General features: G+C 40.5%; 1 protein-coding gene across 2 annotated transcripts in view; it reads left to right on the top strand.

The window, feature by feature from the left end:
• Positions 1 to 18399, top strand: part of SEMA5A (semaphorin 5A) — a 484391-nt gene that overhangs the window by 195280 nt on the left and 270712 nt on the right. For both annotated transcript variants that reach the window (XM_063085994.1, XM_063085995.1), the window contains exon 4: positions 14817 to 14916. In XM_063085994.1, coding sequence (XP_062942064.1) covers positions 14817 to 14916 — 100 coding nt within the window. The remainder of the gene's footprint in view (positions 1 to 14816; positions 14917 to 18399) is intronic.

The following is an 18399-nucleotide window of genomic DNA, read 5'->3' as shown; positions in this document are numbered from 1 at the left end:
CATGGCACTTATTATTTATTTCACTGATTCTGTCTCCCTCAGTAGGACCTACGTTCCATGTGAAGAACACCCTTCTCTGCTTATTTTCCTGCAGTGTCTGTAGTTTCTATAGCAGGGCCAGGCAGAGGTGACAGTGTCTGCCAAATGAAGGCTTGAATGAACAAACAGCCATGGTGTGCCTGGTAGCAGACGGTCTGGTGAGGGAACATTAATGGGATCAAGCAAGTAGTTAGAGTTGACCATGGCAAACGCCATAAAAGTTGGGCACAGAGAGGAAAGAGTCTTTGAAGTCATTTGGTATGCACCAGGAAATGAGTCTATGAATGTGTCCAGAAAAGGTGAAAGCAAGATTAGAAATGCAACAGTGACATTGAACTCACAGCTCTCCCGAGGAGCTTGGTGGAGCTGTGAATACAGCTGCAAGTTTGTCCACACAATGGCTTTGTGGCATGCTGGGAAGCAAGAACAGTTATTACCCAACCAGATTTGTGGGTCATGTCAGATTAGTACCTCGGAATGAAAACAACCACAGACTCACCAAAATAAACCAAAAAGGGTAAAGCAAAAGGAAAGAGACTTATTTACCTTTGCAAGCCTGTCTTTGCAGAGGTCGATGATTTGAAGGTGTGGAGTGCGGAGCTCTCTTGGGGATGCTGGGCCATGACAGAATGGCAGAAATCCACCTCTGCTGGAAATAAAACCCAGAGGCCATAAATGTCAGCTTTTATTTCAGTTTTTAAACACGTGCTATTTTTCTAGTCTAACATCTTAGGTGTTTGAGTGAGGGCTGCAGGTACCTAAGCAAGCCTGGGGGGGAGGCGTGTAACTTTATGAGGCTATGGGTAACGTTAGCTAACAGACCATGTGAGGATTTCCAGAAGGTTTGCTTTTTCTCCCAGAAGAAATGAAAGTATAGCAATTAGCTGGGGTTTCAAAATGATATTGTATGAGAGTGTGGAAAACACTCAACTTTTGTTTATGTAGAAGGTAATGATTTTGTTTATGTAGAAGGTATGTCTTTATTGTTTTTGTGGAAAGATACTAAAGGTCATATAGAACTAATGGGATAAAATATTGTGGAAGTGCTACTACTTATTGATGCTGTGTGATGTAAGATAAATCATGGGGTGAGCGATCAGGGGCTCTTTCTAAACTGGTCTATGTTGATGTCTGGTTGGGTGAATTTTAGCAAGTCCCTTTACCCTTCAGGCTCTTAATTAAGGGGTTTGAGTAGATATGCCCAGTTGTTCCTCCTTACTTTAAGCTTGTGTGTTACTTTTTGATTTCCGTTACTAAAAAAGCTAAACTTAGTATGTTTAATTAGCTCTAATACATATTTATTGAACTTTTTACTCTTTGATCCTCTAAGAGCGGGATTGGCAGACAGTTATTCTATAGAAGGTAAGATAGTAAATGTTTTATGCCTTGCAGGTCACATAGTCTGAAATCACCTGTGCCAATGTGGCACAAATGCAGCCACAGAATGTATGTAAACAGATGCATGTGGCTGTGTTCCAATAAAACTTTACTTACAGAAACAAGTGGGGAGCTTGATTTGGCCCCACGGGCCGTACACAGTTTGTTTATTCCTGTTCTAGAGTCTACCCACTAATACTTACACTTTTATAAATGTTAAGATGACTTCTTTTAATAAGTTTACAATAGCATTTAGACATAAAGGCTCCCACTTAAAACAGCTGGAAGTGTGGTAGGATATAGGTCATAAATGCTGCTTGAACAGAGTCACCAGTCAGTATCTCATGGACTGGAAAGGAGAGAGAACAATTAGTAGGTAATTAAGGCAGGTTACAGGTAGAACCTGGAGCTGCATGCTGCCTTCATATGTCCAACATTGTATTCAACACATGTTCATTGAAGGCCTATTGTTCTACACATGAGAACATGGATATTAATAAACTGGAATCTTACTTTTAAATGGCTCCCGGCATGTCACATGTGTTAGAATTTGAATAAACAGGGAATAGGTAGAAAGACATCGCAGACAGCATGGAATCGTGGTAGCAAAGAGGGGAAGTGAAGATGATCTCAGCATCATGGCAAGGCTAAGGACTCTCTTTTGGGGAAGGAAAGGAAGGTAAGTTGCAAAGACAGTGTGCCTTGGACCATAGAACTTTCCAGACAGAGAAGGCCAGCGCAGACAGTGTGCAGCTTTGCTACTTAAGAGCGGCTTGGCTTCCAGAGGCTGTTAGTGAGTCCATATGTCTGGAAGTCCATGCGGACATCATTGACTAAGAATGCGCCTTCATCCATGTGCGTGGATTTCACAATGATCTGGGAACAGTCATGACACTGGATCTGACTTTTCTTCTTTTCAATTTTCCTGAATGATTTATCCAAAGCAGACTGCGTTTTGGCCTTCTTCATTGACTATCTGTTAATTACTCAATAGAATGACGAATAGTGGAATAGAATGTCTACTAATTTTTGTAAATCTCTTGATAACTTATTGGCTTCTGTGGACAATTCAAAGTAAAAATACATAAGTCAGGAAACTTCTAATGTTGTTTTTGAAAAAAAGTGGGGGTGAGGTAGGGTGGAGTTGTAAAATATTTGGAGAAAAATGCACGAATGATATTATAAATCGCATTTTCCTGGCTTCTGGTGCTTATTGCAACTCATATAAAGAAGTTGGCAAGCTTGATCTTAGAAAGGAATTTACTCTTTGGAAATGCTGTTGATGGGCCACTTATGAGATTCTGATGCTTCAAGGGAACTGGGATCTCTTCTTAGATAAGCAGTTAAATAATCCCCTGATAAAGTGAGAGAGTGATTTCTATGTATTTCTGACTCTTCCAGACCAATGTATCTGTATTTGAATATCTTCTGGGGATATTTATATAGGTTTTAGTATCTTATTTACTGTGATTATCATCACAGGAAGGGATACCCTTTGAGTTGGAGGTCTCCAGGACCACCCTTAGATTCAGTGATTCACTAGAAGGACTCAGGGTAATGAGAATGTCTGTTATTCTTATAGTCATAGTTTATTATGGTAACAGGATACTGACCAAATTAGCAAACATAAAAGGCTCATGAGGCAGAGTCCAGGAGAGACCATACGCACACTCCTGTCTGTTCTCTCTGAGTTGAGTTATATTTCCAACACTTAATTCTTCCAGAAATGACATTTAAGAAAATATATGTAATATTGCCAACCAAAGAAGCTCTTCTTGGCCTTGGTGTGCAGGGATTTATTGGGGATCGGTCACATAGGCACAGAGCACCTGCTTGGCTGCCCTTAGTGACTCAGTCTCCAGTTCTTCCAGAAGTCAAATGGATAAAGCATAGCCAAAGGTCCCCACCATAAACCACATTGTTAGCACAGACTATCTGGCATGGCTCAAGGCTCCCACGTAAACAAAGACACTCTTATCAGGTGGAATTTTCCAAGAGCTTAGAGGTTATCTCCCAGGAGCCAGTCAGAGGTCAGACTTTTCTTTGGGATGTGCTTGGTTTGAATACCCCAGACCTGCTGAGTCAACCTGTTACTGAACATTCTCTCACTTGAGTAATACAGTCCCACAAGTAAAAAGTGGTGCACCTGAGATTCAAACCCAAGTTGGCCAAACTCGTTGCTTTTATTAGTGTATTTGGTGGATGGAGAGCAGTGTTACTGGGATCAGTCTCCCATTCAGTTGTTGTGCAGGACTCCATGGCAGTTGATTTTGAGAAGACCTAGAGTTAATTTGTTTTTCAGTACAGGGTGTGAGAGATAAAGCTTCTGTGTTCCCGGGGAAGCCTGTTCTTAACATTTTAGATGTGCTCTGTCCAATAGGGTAGACACTAGCCACGTTTGGCTACAGAGCACTTGAAATGTGGCCACATTAAATTGAGATGTGCGGTAAGTGTAAGATACACAATGGATTTCAAAGAATTAGAACACACACGGAAGGAAAATATGTAAATAATTTTTATCCTGACAACGTGTTTAAATATTTTGGATATATGGGGTTAAATAAACCATATTGTTTAAAATGATTTTAACCTTTTTCTTAACAGTTTTTTAATGTTGTTCCTGGAAAGTTTAAAATTACATGTGTAGCTCACATCATATTCTCATTGGATGGCGCTGTCTACAGCATTTATCATCTTTATGCTTTCCCTTGGGGCCCGATAATATTTATCCTTTTCAGCATAGCTCTCTTGTGTTTATATCTCACCTTCTCAGCTAAATTATAAATGTCTCAAAAACAGAGATCTGCCTTATATAACCTTGTTTCCCAGCCAGTGCCTACAATTGGTTCTTCCACATAGCAGGTACTCAATAAATATTAGTTGACTACATAGATAAATAACTGTGATGCCTCAATCTTCTCGATCCACATCCCCTTAATGCTTAAACCTGATGTTCCTGGAAAAGTCTGGGTCTCCCTTGGAAAATGTGTTCTGGGTCTGACAAGCACATAGAATCTGTGCTTTTGTAAAGAGGCCACCTTGGGACTTATTAGACCTTACTTCCAGCAAGGAGACATCCCTGTACAACCTTGGCTTCTCTGCTGATTTCTCATAGCTTGCTGTTTCTCTAGAATCCTGAGGTTTGCAAAGATGGTGGCTTAGATTAGAATATGACAATTTTCCAGTAGTGAGGAGACAGAGAAGAAACTGAGTATGAACTGTGAGAATGGGACAGAAAGAGATACTAGTGTAAGTAAATGATTTATTTTCTTAAAGCTGAGGTCTGGCAATTCCTGAGTAAGTGGTAGCATTCAATGTCTGGATATTTTAAAATCAAGAACCTTAAGGCTCTAAGAAATCTCTGAAGCTATCCTCTGCAGTCCCTGTTACCTAGTGGCAGATGGTTTTATTTTACCTGTCAGACTCTGGTTATCACTGCTTACACAGCAAACACGTTTGGCCACTCCCGAAATCACCTAAGTGCGTGTTGAATAGAAATTGCTCATTTCTACAGTTTTAGTCATGGTAACATCATTTGTAATTCTAAAGTTATGAATCTAAAGGAAATTACTTTTTAATGTCTTCCGGCACAACATTAAGATTTTGCAATTAGATTTTATAGCCTACAGTCATATGCTGCAGGTCACAAGTCAAAATGAAAACCTTCTGCACTAGGTAAGTTTCCTAGAGGTGATGCAAGGTGCCCGTAAGCCACGTGAAGTTTAAGGCAGGGGCAGGCTGAGCCCCAGCTTCACAGCCTGGAGGATGAAGCTGATTATAATCCAGGAGTTTGGGGGTTTGCTTAGTTTGCATATGAATTTGCATAATCCTTTAAATTAAAAAGAATCTGACTTCCTTGATGGATGAGTAGAAATTGCTTCTTGTGTGAGTTATCCTGCCATAAAAACCAGCCACTGATCAGCTTGGTTCTTATCCTAATTAACTGCCCCAGATGGTTTAATGAAATAGGAAATTACCAAGATCTTAAAGTTATAAACAAAAGGGAAAGCAACTCCAGCCCGAGAGGTGGATTTTGAACCCAGTTTACTGACGACTTCCTGTGCGGGTCTCTACACCTTGCCAGGTGTATCTGAGGAAACCCTTGAATGGCACAGAACTACTTCGTCCAGAGTAGCCGGGACCTCACCTAACAGTGACATTGGTTCTCAGGTTTAACAAGTATTTGTAGTATGGCCAAAAAAATCACACAAATAAAAACTTGGGATAATAGTAGAATTCATGAATCCACCCTTGTTTCAGAAAGTTAATGCATTTCAATTGGTTATCAGGAGGCAATTTGTTCCAGTGGAATTTTGTTTCCTGGGATTTCTCTCAAAATACATACCCAGGAAAAATATCAAATACATTTATTTAGTTTTTAGGTATTATACTGAGAAAATCTAACTTTGAGAAATGACAGATCAGAAAGTCACACGGGAGTCATCACCAGGCAGGAAGCCGCCCCCAGCCTGCTCTGCTGCCCCCACCTACCAGCTGTCCCCCAGGCACGCCTCTGCTCCTGCCCTGGCTGGAAGATTGCATGCATCCTTTTCTAGAATACAACAAATTCGTGGTTATTATTTAATTCTTATTTACATTGTGAATATATATTATACCATGGATTTCAGGCTGTAGGAGAAAAGTATAAAGTGAGACTGGTGATTTTCCAATGGCATTTTAATGAAGAAGACCCAATCAGAAACTTCAAGTAACGGTGAACTATCACAGCTTTTTGGTTTCTGAGAAAACCACCAGGCAACTGCCCAAGATGGAACAATGGACTTTATAGGAATCCCATTCCAGAGTATAGACCTTTTGCAAAACTTGTCGTTTGTGGCTTTTTCCTGCAATGAAATGTGTGAAAAATGGATTAGGTGTATTATATATCAATGCAACAAAATCATATGAAGACTTGATAGAACACCTGACTCATTTTAACCAGATATGCAACCAAAACCAAAAAGGATATAAAAAAGCACTGTTTGCATTTTAAAAATACTGTGTTTTATGTGTCCTATTTACAAATAAAAATGTAATCAAAGATGCTTTATGCCTTTTTGCTATGTTGGGTCCTTTCTATGGATGTAAAATGTTTTCATTTTTCTAATTGGTTATCATTGACTATTTTTGTTTCATTTTAAAGAAAAAGCCACATAAATGAGACATTTGATCATTTCCTGTAGCAATTTTTTGAGACCATTTTTCTCTCTACTTTGGTTTTTAGTGCGTATAATATATACATATCTCTTCATATACACTTGTGCGAATACATATACACACTTGTATATATTAATGAACATATTGGTGTCTATATTTATATGTACACATATGTATAAATGTGTATATATGTATATGTATATATGAATGAATACTTTGACACGCATATCTAGACATAGATAATTTTGGTCCTTTAAAATATTACAATTTAGAAACTTTTATGTGCTCAGATAGGTCTGGCAGAGGCCACCCCATGGTTTTCCTACTTGGAAACTATACTAGTGCTGTGATGGTGAAGAAAATAGATTGCAAAGGAATTGTAGGACTTTGAATTTTCCACATTGCCACGTTGTCTGACCTTGGGCGGGTCATGTGACTTCTTTGCCCTCAGTTTTGTCAAATGTGAAATCAGTAGGGGCTAGATGGCAGGATAGCCAATGCCATGTTTTGCTAGGACCTTCTTTGATTCTGTTAAGTAAGTCTTAGATAGGAGTTATATGGAAAATAATTGAGGCTCCCACATTTGGAGAAAAAAATTGGCCTGACATTTTCTAAGCTTTCTACAAAGCCAAAATAAGATCTAGCATATCTACATATTTCTGAGTTAGCTGATGTACCCAGACTTGTCTTGGAAAAAATTATGATGGAGATAAATTTTCCACTGTAGAGATCTTCTTCCCCTGGACACCTTGCTGCCTGTGGTGGACTGTGGTTTCTTTCTGGTATTCTCTGGGGCCGTCTTCCCTTCTCTTGTGCACTGCCCGGTGGGCAGCCTGGGCTGGAACGATCCCATTCTCCACTGGAAATTACTACTTTCCCTTCTTTCCAATTTTGTTTTGCTTTGCTGGGTGGCAACTACCATTTCTGATCAATTAATCCATGCTGATATAGGTCCTAAGGATTCATGTACTTTATACCTAACTGGAAAATTGATTTTTAATGTGGACCTTATGGAAATATTGCCTTAGTCCTATCCTGGGTTTACATTTTGACTTATCCACTTAACATTTATGTTACATCTAGCCAGATGTTTAACTTGTCAAAATCTCAGGGTTTTTTTCTAATTTTTACAACAAAGATTATAGTTTTAGTTTCACATGATTGTAAACAATTAATGAAAAAGATAGCAAACATGTGAAAGTATTTCATACAATTTCGGAGCCCAAGTAAGTACCAAATATATAGACAGTTAAAAAAAAAGAAAAAGAAAAGATATCAGTTATTCTAACGTATATATATATATTTTTCAAAAGCATATTTTAAATGTCTGTGAATGTTCATGTTTCCTCCCTGATGAATTGTTTTGCTTTGGCCTGCCATTAGACAAACACATAAAGCTTTGGGACTGAAATCTATTGTAGTCACTTGAATTTCAGAGAGGACCCAGGGAACTGAAGGTCTGATGTATCTCATTTTTGGAGTGAAATTGGCAGGGGGTGCTCTCTCCCAAGGAGCATACCTTGTTCTGAGTGATTGTTAGAGTAACAGGCCTGGAAGGGCAGACTGGTGTTGCACTCTCCTTGCCACCTGCCTTCCCCTGAAAGGATGACTCAAAGCCCATTTCTTCTGAGCAGTGAGAAGCCCTGAAGGGATTAATTTTCCACGAACCCTCAAGAGAGAAGACATTCCTCCTGGGAAAATTAACAACGAACTGGGGTTCTTTCTCAGTATTTATTCTCCAGGCCAGAAAGTTACAGAAAAGGAATGTAGGTGGAGTTATGTCTAAGTATAGTTTAACAATAGAGGCTGGTAACATCAGTGAAATAACAAAGTGACATTCCATAATGCAGTTTGCAAAAGGTTAAGTCGATCCACCAGCAAAAGCTTGTTCTTAGCAAATACTGTCTTTTCCTACAGCAGTTTCCTCAGTATTTTTACATAACAATCAAGTAACTTTAGGCTGACCTGCACCAAGGATGTCTGTCCTTGAGCCTGCAATTTTGCTGTATTACAATTCTTTATCTACATCAGAGACTTTAGCTCAGTGAAATTTTCCTGTCTTTTGCAAGCTTAACATTTCTATATGTAATTTTAAAAAGTTAGGTTATACCTGAACCTACAGGGCTTTGGAGGCTAGGCCTGTGAAATACATTTGCTTTATAAATGTTAGGATACTCCACAGACTGGGAAGGGAAAGGAAGAAAAATGGTAGCAGGCAAGACACAGTGCAATAAACCAGTGCAGACCTGCTGAGCCATTCTTCTTGCTATGGCTTTTACACATTCCTCTCCCTAGTTTTCCACTCATAGTTTCAGCTCAGATTGCCTTGATGTGTGGCTTATGTGATGCGCTGAAGCTGAAAATGAAGGGTTAGAAGGGAGATGCACTTTACAGAACTTTAAAGAATCATAGGTATCTCTTGGATAGGATGGTTCCTTTCACAACTTGGGAAAAAGCCAGGAATAAAGAACTCCCAGAATGTCCCACAGAGTAGAGTCTGTGCCTCTTTTCCTGCTCTGCCATCGGAGGTGGCTGTCTCAAGGAGGGGAAGAGCCAGCTCTTGCATTTCCAGGACAGTGTCTAGTCTCCGCACATCAGAGCTGAGTGGGCCAGACTGCTTAGAAACCCAGCCATTCCACTCTGCTTGTGTCATCCTGCCTTCTCATTCCAGAATGTTCTTTACTCCAATAAAGCAGACCAGCACGTGATCATCCATACTTACATAAAGACACTTGAATTGTAAATCCTAACTAGTGAAAATGATGAATGCTTTTTCCCATAGATCTTAACTGGCATGTAGATTTATCATTTTTAATAACAACAGCAAAAATAATAAATGTTGTATTTACGGGTTGAAGTAGCTGGCTTTGTGCGACCCAGCTTTCTGCTGTTGTATTTCACTTATCGCTGGTCCATAGTTGAAAGCTGAGTGGGTTGCAGTTTTATTTAATAGTATATCAATGGGAATAAACTCACTTTCTAAGTGAAGAAGTCAGTTGTTTTTTCTACCTGTTACTGTCCAGATGTGCTGTATAGAAAGCTAAATTTTTTATTTGCTTGAGTTTTACAGTGTGGTGGCTAAAGACACCAAAACTAGGCTGGTTGGGTTTGTATTTTACTAGCTGTGGACCTTGGCAAGACTGTACCTCACTGTGCCTCAGTTTCCTCACCTATAATAGGGAAGGTGTGAGAAATGTAGGAACTAATGTGTGTAAAGTGCATGGAATAGCATGTAGCATATGGTACATACATTTAAACATTAGCTATTTTTGAGTTGCTTTAAAATATTAGCATTATTATTATATCCATGTGTAGTATTAGATGCAGATTAAACTAATTACATAACTTCACGACAATTGGAAGGAGCAGCCCGTGATTTGCACTTCATTTCTGTATACATTTGTACATTGCTGTGTGTGCTCCTGTGGCTTTTCAACAACCTTTACCTATTGTCCCCTAGCCCCACCCAGTTTAGCCTGTGACTTAGCTTCCAATATTGGTTTCAGGTTCCTCATAGAAGTTTCAAAATTCTGTTTTCTCAGCTCCTTATTTGACTGGAGTTTGAAGAAGTGAGGAATGAAAACTGGGGATGGCTGGAGCCACCCCTTATTCTACCTGGGAGGTTTCACTGCTCAGTGTTTGCAGACAAGGCAGGTTGGTCTTGGAACAATCAGTGCTGCAGGCTTTGGCATGCAGAGCAGCTGTCAGTCCAGACTTTGGAATGGCTTGTTGGGCAAGTGCTGTTATTCAGCAGCAGAATCTTCTTGTGGTTCTTACTAAACCAGCTCTAAGAGGTTTTCTTGGCTCATAAACATTATTACCTTGGCCATCTATAGAGTGTTTGCTTTTTCTAAAAAGTAGTAACTTTTACCCTTTTTTCTTTTTTTTTAAATTTCAAAGGGGTCACTAACTTGAATCTGTTTAGCCAGTCTCTGTTTATATTTGCCAATGACGTTGCACTCAGCCTATTAATATTGACCCATGTTCGTAAAAGTAATTATTTGTCGAAGCTGGATTCTTTACACTTTTGATAAAGATATTGACAAAATCACATGGGAGCTTACATAGTAGTAAGAAAAGGCAAATATGAATCAATGCACCTAATTTTGCAATAGGAAATCATTGTGAAGACCATATTTCAACAATCATGTTTGTGTAAAGATTGACTTATCTAGGGTGGTTAACATCAATTATTATAGATTATCTACAAAGTGTTCAATTGGAATTTATAGGTTTTATGTTATTAACTTCCAAACAGTGGTCACGTTGGCTGCCGTATTTAAATTCCATTTCGTCATATGGTGGTTTCAGCAACATCAGAGGAAAGGGAGAGGTGGAGAGAGGTAATGAGCATATTAATGTGATAGAAAAGTGCCTCCGTCCCCTCAGCTTGCCACGTGCTGTGGGTCCTCTCCTGCTCTCCTCACCCTCCTTGACTTTCTTTGGCATCTGGCCAGTTTATTTGCCACCAACTGTCCCTGTTTAGACTCCTTCCTTCCCTGCCTTACTTGACCCTGAGCTTTCCTAGCTCTTCTGTTTCCCTAACTGTTCACTTTCTGATTCCTGAGAAAGCAGTATCAACAGTTTCTTAATGCCACAATTGAAATTTGTTCTTGTGACTGTGAATTGTACTGATATGGCTTCTAATGTTAAGCTTGTTGAGCCATCCTTGTGTTTTCTGAGATAAGCCCTGTCCCATATGAAACTGTGTGGCGAGGCAGGTGTGAGAGAGATTTGCTAGCACATGCATTTCTTTAGGAATGTTTTCAGCCATGTTCTTAAGTGAGGTTGGCCTGTGAGTTTCCATTCTCATAATGTCTTTCTCCAGCCTTAGGAGCAAGATGATCAAGACCATAATAGCCTCAAACTGAGTTAGGAAGTTTTACCTCTATGTCTGAAATAACTTTTGTGAAGTTGGAGTTATCTGTTCCTTAAGGATTTGGTAAAACTTATGTGTGAAACCGAGCCTGTTACCTTTTTCTGACATACTATACTTGGGACTTTAGTGTGCATTTTGCTTGGGTGTTGAAACTGTAATAACAAATGCATGTAATAAAAATATATTTTAAAAATGTTCTTAAAAATGGGATATACATATATGTATAGGCAGAGGGGAAGGGACTTGGCAAACTGGAGATATTAGAGGAAAAAAGAGGTAATTTAGGAAAGTGATTAAGAAGATAGAAGAGATAGGATTGAAGCAAAATTGAAGGGATTGGTCTTTGAAAAGAGGACAGAGTGCCACTACTGTGACATACACTGAAAGTCAGGAGGGTAGGTACTGATGCATATTTTCAGTGAGAGAGATGGGTTGGTGCAGAAATTTTCTCCCAAGGCCCTCATGCTATACAGGGAGATAGAAGGCCATGTAATGTGCAAAGTTGAAATAGGCCAACCTTCTGGAGGAATGCAGTGGAAAATGAAAAAGAAGAGAATATGCAGATTGCCCAGCTTTGATCTAACGTGAACCATAAAAATATACGATTTTATTGGGAAAGCTCATTAGAATTGTAAATAAGGAAAATCAAACAATATTGACAGAACTATACACTGTTAACTCATTCTTCCCTCTGTGCAAGGCTCTTATTATTTGAGGGTACTTGAGGAAGTACCATTACTGCCTTCCTGTTGTTCAGTATAGGAACCCAAACCTGAAATATGTCTCTTCATCCAAGTCTTCTAACTAAATAGGAAAGATGGATACACGGGAAGTGAGTGAGCTAATTTTCTTTTGATAACTTTTTGCAGTCTTCTCTCCCCTTATGTGGCTCATCTTCCCACTCCGCTACCAGATGGTCAACCCTTGGACCTCTGTTCTTTCCGACCACATTCCAAGTGAGCCCAGCTCTGGGGCTGTGCGTCGTGGTGAACGGAGTCTAGACGTGCACTCAGGCGTCCTGGAAGGGCTTCCTGGCCATGGGTTTCCCATCCGAATAGTGAAGCTCTTGACCTAGAACATCTTTATGGACACTTATAGGTCTTTCGATGCTTACAACGGCTGTGGGGCCTCCTCGCCATTGGAAATTTTTCATGGGTAACATTCTCATAGTTGCACACTTTCCCCTGACCTCTGTGTCATAGCCATCATGGTCCTCCTCTTCGATTAGTCTGTAAATGCTTTATTCTCTTTAACTTGTTCCTCTTGACTTTATCTCCAATCAGTGATCTGGTCCATCACATCTTCCTTTTCCATTTTCATGGCCACCATCTACATTCTATGGTTTTTAGCTTTTTTTTTTTTTAAATCTAGTATTCTTGCCTCTATTTTCTGCTCTTTTCAAACCATCCTGCCTATCAATGGCTCACTCATATTCCTATGAAGCAAATATCACTGGAGTCAAGTTCTTGCTTGAAAACGTTTCCAAGTGTTGCTATCACATATGAGATCAAGTCCTAACTTTTTAATCCATAAGTGAATTTTTTTACAGTTTATGTTTAAATATACCTTTCAGTTTTCTTTCCTAGTAGTTTCTTAAGTTGCTGTTACTTTTTTCCTCCTTCCCTTTCTTTTTAATTCCCCCTCTCTTGAATTCACTAACTCATTCTTACTCTTTTCATATCACACATTTATTATAAAGGTGCTGTGCTCTGTGTTACCGCAGTGGGCAACACAGTCACGGGAGCCTTAGGCTTCTGTCTTTGCAGGAAGGTAGAAATTGATGCAGTGAACATGCGTTATTCCAGTTATGGCCAGAGGGGGCACTGTGGTCCCCATGCTGCTCTCTTGGCTTTGTCCCTTAAGGACATCTATCCTGTTCTATCCTGTAAGTCTCTGGTCAAATCTTGCCTTCTCTTTTATCCGAGCTCCCCGTCATCTGTCCTTTCTATGCATGAATTATTCCTATAACTCTACAAACACCTATAAACACCTTGTATTTATACTGTGTTTAAAGAAGGTATTGGTGCTGTTTCCCTAACTGAATTATAAACTCCTAGAAAGTTTGTTTATAAATAACTTTTTATAGCTCCAGTGCCTCGTACATATTTTGTTATAAATATCTTAATTGACTTGCCTTTATAATGAAGAAATTTATATAAAATACTAAAAAAATTAAGATAGATACATTCAAAAATTAAAAACCAAGTACAGGTCTCTCTCTCTAGCTCAGCTCTGGTTTTGCTTAAGCAGAAAATATCTTTGATAACCGTTTTTTCCTGACAACTGATAGTAGAGCAAAGACACATTTATTATACAGAGCTATTCCTTAAAATGAATCCATCTCATTCATATGAACAAAGCTCTTTCTACAGGACATGGGCATGTTTCCATATTAGATCTGTTTTTAGCAGAAGTGTTTGTTGAAGGAGATTGTCCTTCGTGCCTCACATTTTATCCTCAAACCAATAATTTTACTGATTTGACAGTTGTCATGTGCCTGCTTAATCATTGTGATAGCATTCAAAATACAAAGTCCAAGGAAAAAAGACAATCAAATGACACAGTTAATTGTCAAGGATAACAATAAGTTACCCCACAACTGGCAGGCAACACAATGAATATTTTTTTGGTGCTAGAAATGAGCTAATGAAAGTTGCGAAAGTGGCTCATGAAACAGCCTCGGACCCCTCCTCAAATACTGTCACTTGAGAACAATCCGACTCTGGGCTGGAGGCCGTCTAATCGGAGTTAACAGTGCTTGTGAAATCCTGTCTCTGTAGAGTGGCAGTTTCCTGATTTCCCTTAGAAGAAAAATGCAAACGAGGCCTAGAGGTAACTGTGGATTTCTTATCTAGAAAGGACCGAATGTGTTTAACACGTCTAATCAGGGGGACAAAATAGAACCCGAAGGACAGGGAAGTGGAATGTCTAATTTGAAAGAAGGCAAATGGTGCTCCTGGGCTTTGTCCTTGCTCCTAAGGAGGGCTTTTGTGATTTTTCCAAAGTCTTCAGCTCTTTCCAGTCAAGTTGCACAGGAAATGGTCTTGTTTGCATTCAGTATGCCTCTTATGAATCATGTGAATGCTGTGTTGTTTTCTGTCCAGCCCAGAGCCAAAAGGAAAATGCACATCTGGCTTGTAAATCACAACCCAGCCCTGGTGCCTCACTAGCCCTTTACTGGGTTGCTGCCCTCTGTGTTTTACACGTGCTCAGTGTGGGTTATGTGGCATCCTGAGTGATTGCATCGGGGACCTGCAAATCCTCTCTGAAATGTTCTGTTTGCTACCTGATGTGCACTCTTTGTGGTCCCTAGAGGAAAAATCATTCATTTTTGTCTTTTTATTTATTTATTTTTTCTATTTAGAAATTGGCCCCTGGTTACGGGAGTTCAGAGCGAAGAATGCTGTGGATTTCTCGCAGTTAACATTTGACCCAGGACAGAAAGAACTTGTTGTAGGAGCAAGGTGAGAGATATTATGTTTTGCCACTACAGATATTTTCTAAATTCATTTTATATCTGTGCGGTTACGTGTGGGCTTTTCTGCCAAAGTTGAAGGGTTCTGAATAATATTATTTCTTCTAAGGATGAAATATAGTATGACTATCCTAAGGTTTACTACCCATAACAGGATGACTGCCTGTCTTTCTAGCAAGTGTTGATTGGGCCCTCACAGGGTGCTACGGAGGTTCTCCCACGAATTAACTCATTCAATCCTCCAATCCAACCTCAGAGGTACGTACTGCCAACATGTCTATTTTGGAGATGAGGAAACTGAGGCAGAAAGTGGATAACACATTGTTCAGGGGCATCTGTCTGTTAAAGATGGACCCGGGTTTCACACCCAGGCAGTTTAACTCCAGAAACCATGAATTCTAGAGATCAAGAGACCTTGATGTGCACTTCAAGGCCCATCATTAACTTGCACTGTAATCTTGATTAGGCCACTTACCAGCAAGTTGAGAGTTCAAAGACACCCTCTGTCTCTTGAAGGTGCGTGTCTTTCTGCATCCAGGTCAACACCTGCATGCCAGTGTGATGATGAAGCCACTTGAACACAGAGCAGATTTTGAGTCATTTCCCTCATATTTCTTATCATTTCCTTAGAAAACATGGAAAGCCCCTGCCTTCAAATGACCTGTCCTGTCAGTGTACTTTGAGGATGATGTATATATAAATAAAATGTTATTTCCATCGCTTAGGAAAGTTGACATTGAACTTGAAGAAAGAGGCCATTTGTAGATTGGGATCCTTCTGGCTTCTAAGGAGGGCATGTTGGGAGGTAGAGCACCCATATCTTTTCCAGTCAAAGTTACCAGATTCGAAAACATACCTTTTGTAGCTCTAGAGGTTGTGTGGTTCCCACACAGACCTGAGTGAAGCTACGTCGAGCTTTTGCTCTGGGTACTCCAGATGAACGTTGAATGGTTTCTAGAATCATTGCTTTTGCTCTCCGATCTTAAGGAGTCCTCGTGCCTCCCCCAGCACTTGAAGACGTTATGATGTATGGTTATAACTTTAAAGAATAGACCGATTTGGCATAGTTCATGCCGCCAAACAAGTCACCTGCTCCTCCTTGGATGTTTGGGAGGAGTCAACAGGTATGGATGGTCACTTGGTGCACTTTTCTGTACTTTAGGTCATTGGGAATACTGGGCCGTTTGGGTGCTGGCTGCTGTCAGACTCCCACACCCAGAGTCTGGGCTGTGGATTACAGGGGCTTTAAACTAGTCTCCTGGCCTCCAGATAGTCTCCTTCCTCTGCCTACCACGGCTATCATCACCTTTTAAAATTGTCTGCCCTCAGTAGCCCCTACTGGATGAATTCAGGATCTCTCATGTGGCCCAGGGTCCCCTCTGCCTTGTGGTCCCCCATCCTTCACAGACTCACCTTTCTGTCATTCTCAGAGTCCATAACACACATAATTATTTATGTTGCCCACAATGATAGAATATGCTCTCTCTTGCTTCTGGGATTTTGTAACCTTTTTCTCTTTTCCTGGAATACTGGCTCCCATCCACCCCATCCCACATTTTCTGCTCGATGAACTCCTACTCATAGTAAGGACGTAGCTAAAGGGTGCCCCGTTGATCCTGAGCTGCCACCGTCCCTTCCCTGTGTGGTCCCGTTAGCACATCTGGCACCTGCTCTCCTTACTGCACTTGTTGTAGGGGACTGCATTATTTCCTGACAGATGTCACCCCCTTGCCAGACAGTGACTTACCAGGTGGTAGGGGAGGTGCCTGTCTTTTTCTTATTTCTCTAGAATGTAGCACAGTTTCTTCTTCCTCATAGAAGCTTAAAGATATCTGTTTATTAAATACTTATTACCAGGATTCGATTTATACATGTGCCCCTCTGCACCTGGGTGGACATTTAGGGGAAAGGGGTTTAGATTGTAGCAGACTTGCTTTAGATACCAACATCTGGGCAAGGGCATGAGGAGTGGCAGGCTCTGTGCAGCAAAGCGCCCTCTCAGGGAAAGGAGCTTTCACCCTGAGCCAAAGGGGGAGAGGGCAGATGCAGATGTGTTGCTGGGTCTCACATCTCTCATTCATCTCTAAGGAACTTTGGAAAAGGTTTTTCCGGGAGCATGAATCAAAAGACTATACATCATCTCTGGAGATCTTCATTGCTGTGTGAACAGGCTAGCACCTCATGCTCTGCAGGTGGTTGGCTTTTGGTCAGGTACACCAGATTCTCTCAAGGGATGCAAGAAACCCAGAGCAAAGTGAGGATTGTGAAGAGATGCCTTATGTTCCTGTCCTGGCTGGAGACAGCAGCTGGGAATTGTTGCCAAGGGGCACTTGTTCCTGGAGGTCTCCATCCTGGCATCCCCGAGGGTCTCTATTACAGTATTTCTGGAGGTCTCCCTCCCAGAGTGCCCCTTCAGGGTCCCTGAAGGTCTCCATTTCAGCATGTCTGGTGGTCTCTGTCCCAGGGTCCCTTGAGGTCTCCATCGCACCATCTTTGGAAGTCTCCATAACAGTGTTTCCGGAAGTCTCCTTCCCAGCATCTCTGGTGGTCCCCATCCCAGTGTTTCTGGAGGTCTCCATCCATCTCATCTGACCTCAGTCCCAGCCCAGACATGCTGGGAGGGATTGGACCAGCCTCTGAGTCAAGCTAGCATGCAGTAGGTGTGGTAGCCAGGAACATGTGGGATTGTCAGACTTAGCAAATAAAATCCAGGACACTCAGTTAAATTTGAATTTTAGATAAACAATATAATTTTTTTTACCATAAGTATGTCCCAAACATCTAATGACTCTAGGTACATCGGCTATATTTTTCTATTTTAGAACAGTATTTGATACATTGTAGACACCTGATAGATAAATGACAGAAAAAAAGGGTGTGGACTAGGTCTGCTTAGCTGAGTGACCCTGAGCCAGTTTCAGAGCCTAATTTTCTCATCTTTAAAGTCTATGTGGTATTTTTTACCCCTTTCAGCTGTTGTGAGGATTAATTGAAATAATCCATGACAAGTGATTGTCACGTTAACAGGCACCCAGGAAGTATGCAGTGTTAGGGAAGCTCTCAGGGTCTCTGTGGCGTTCATGTACATTTGCATTTCAGGCGGGTACCACTGAAGGAGCAGAACAGGAATTTCATCTAGGAAATTTGGTAGGCTTAGGCTCAGAAAGTTTGAGAGGGAGTGTGAGCCAGTTATAAAACTTTAAAAATAACCCAGCCCTCAGGTTCCTGTTTGGGAAGGCTTGACCCCACAAGAGAAGTTGAGATAACAGGTGTATATGTCAGAAATCAGTAATGGTTTAAAAATATGAGCTATAGAAAAATAGGGTGATACTCTTTTTATTTTTTCCTAGGTAGAGCTAGGCATTGTGAAGCCGTTTATTGGATGATTTCACTTTATACCAGTGATACTTTATGTTTCTGAAATTGAATTCAGTTAAGGATTCTTTGTACTCTTTGATAAAGGAAGTTCATT

Source organism: Cynocephalus volans, chromosome 2, assembly GCF_027409185.1.
Source record: "Cynocephalus volans isolate mCynVol1 chromosome 2, mCynVol1.pri, whole genome shotgun sequence".
NCBI lineage: Eukaryota > Metazoa > Chordata > Mammalia > Dermoptera > Cynocephalidae > Cynocephalus > Cynocephalus volans.
Note: the sequence above shows the minus strand (reverse complement) of the source record. Positions and strands in the feature narration are given on the sequence as shown.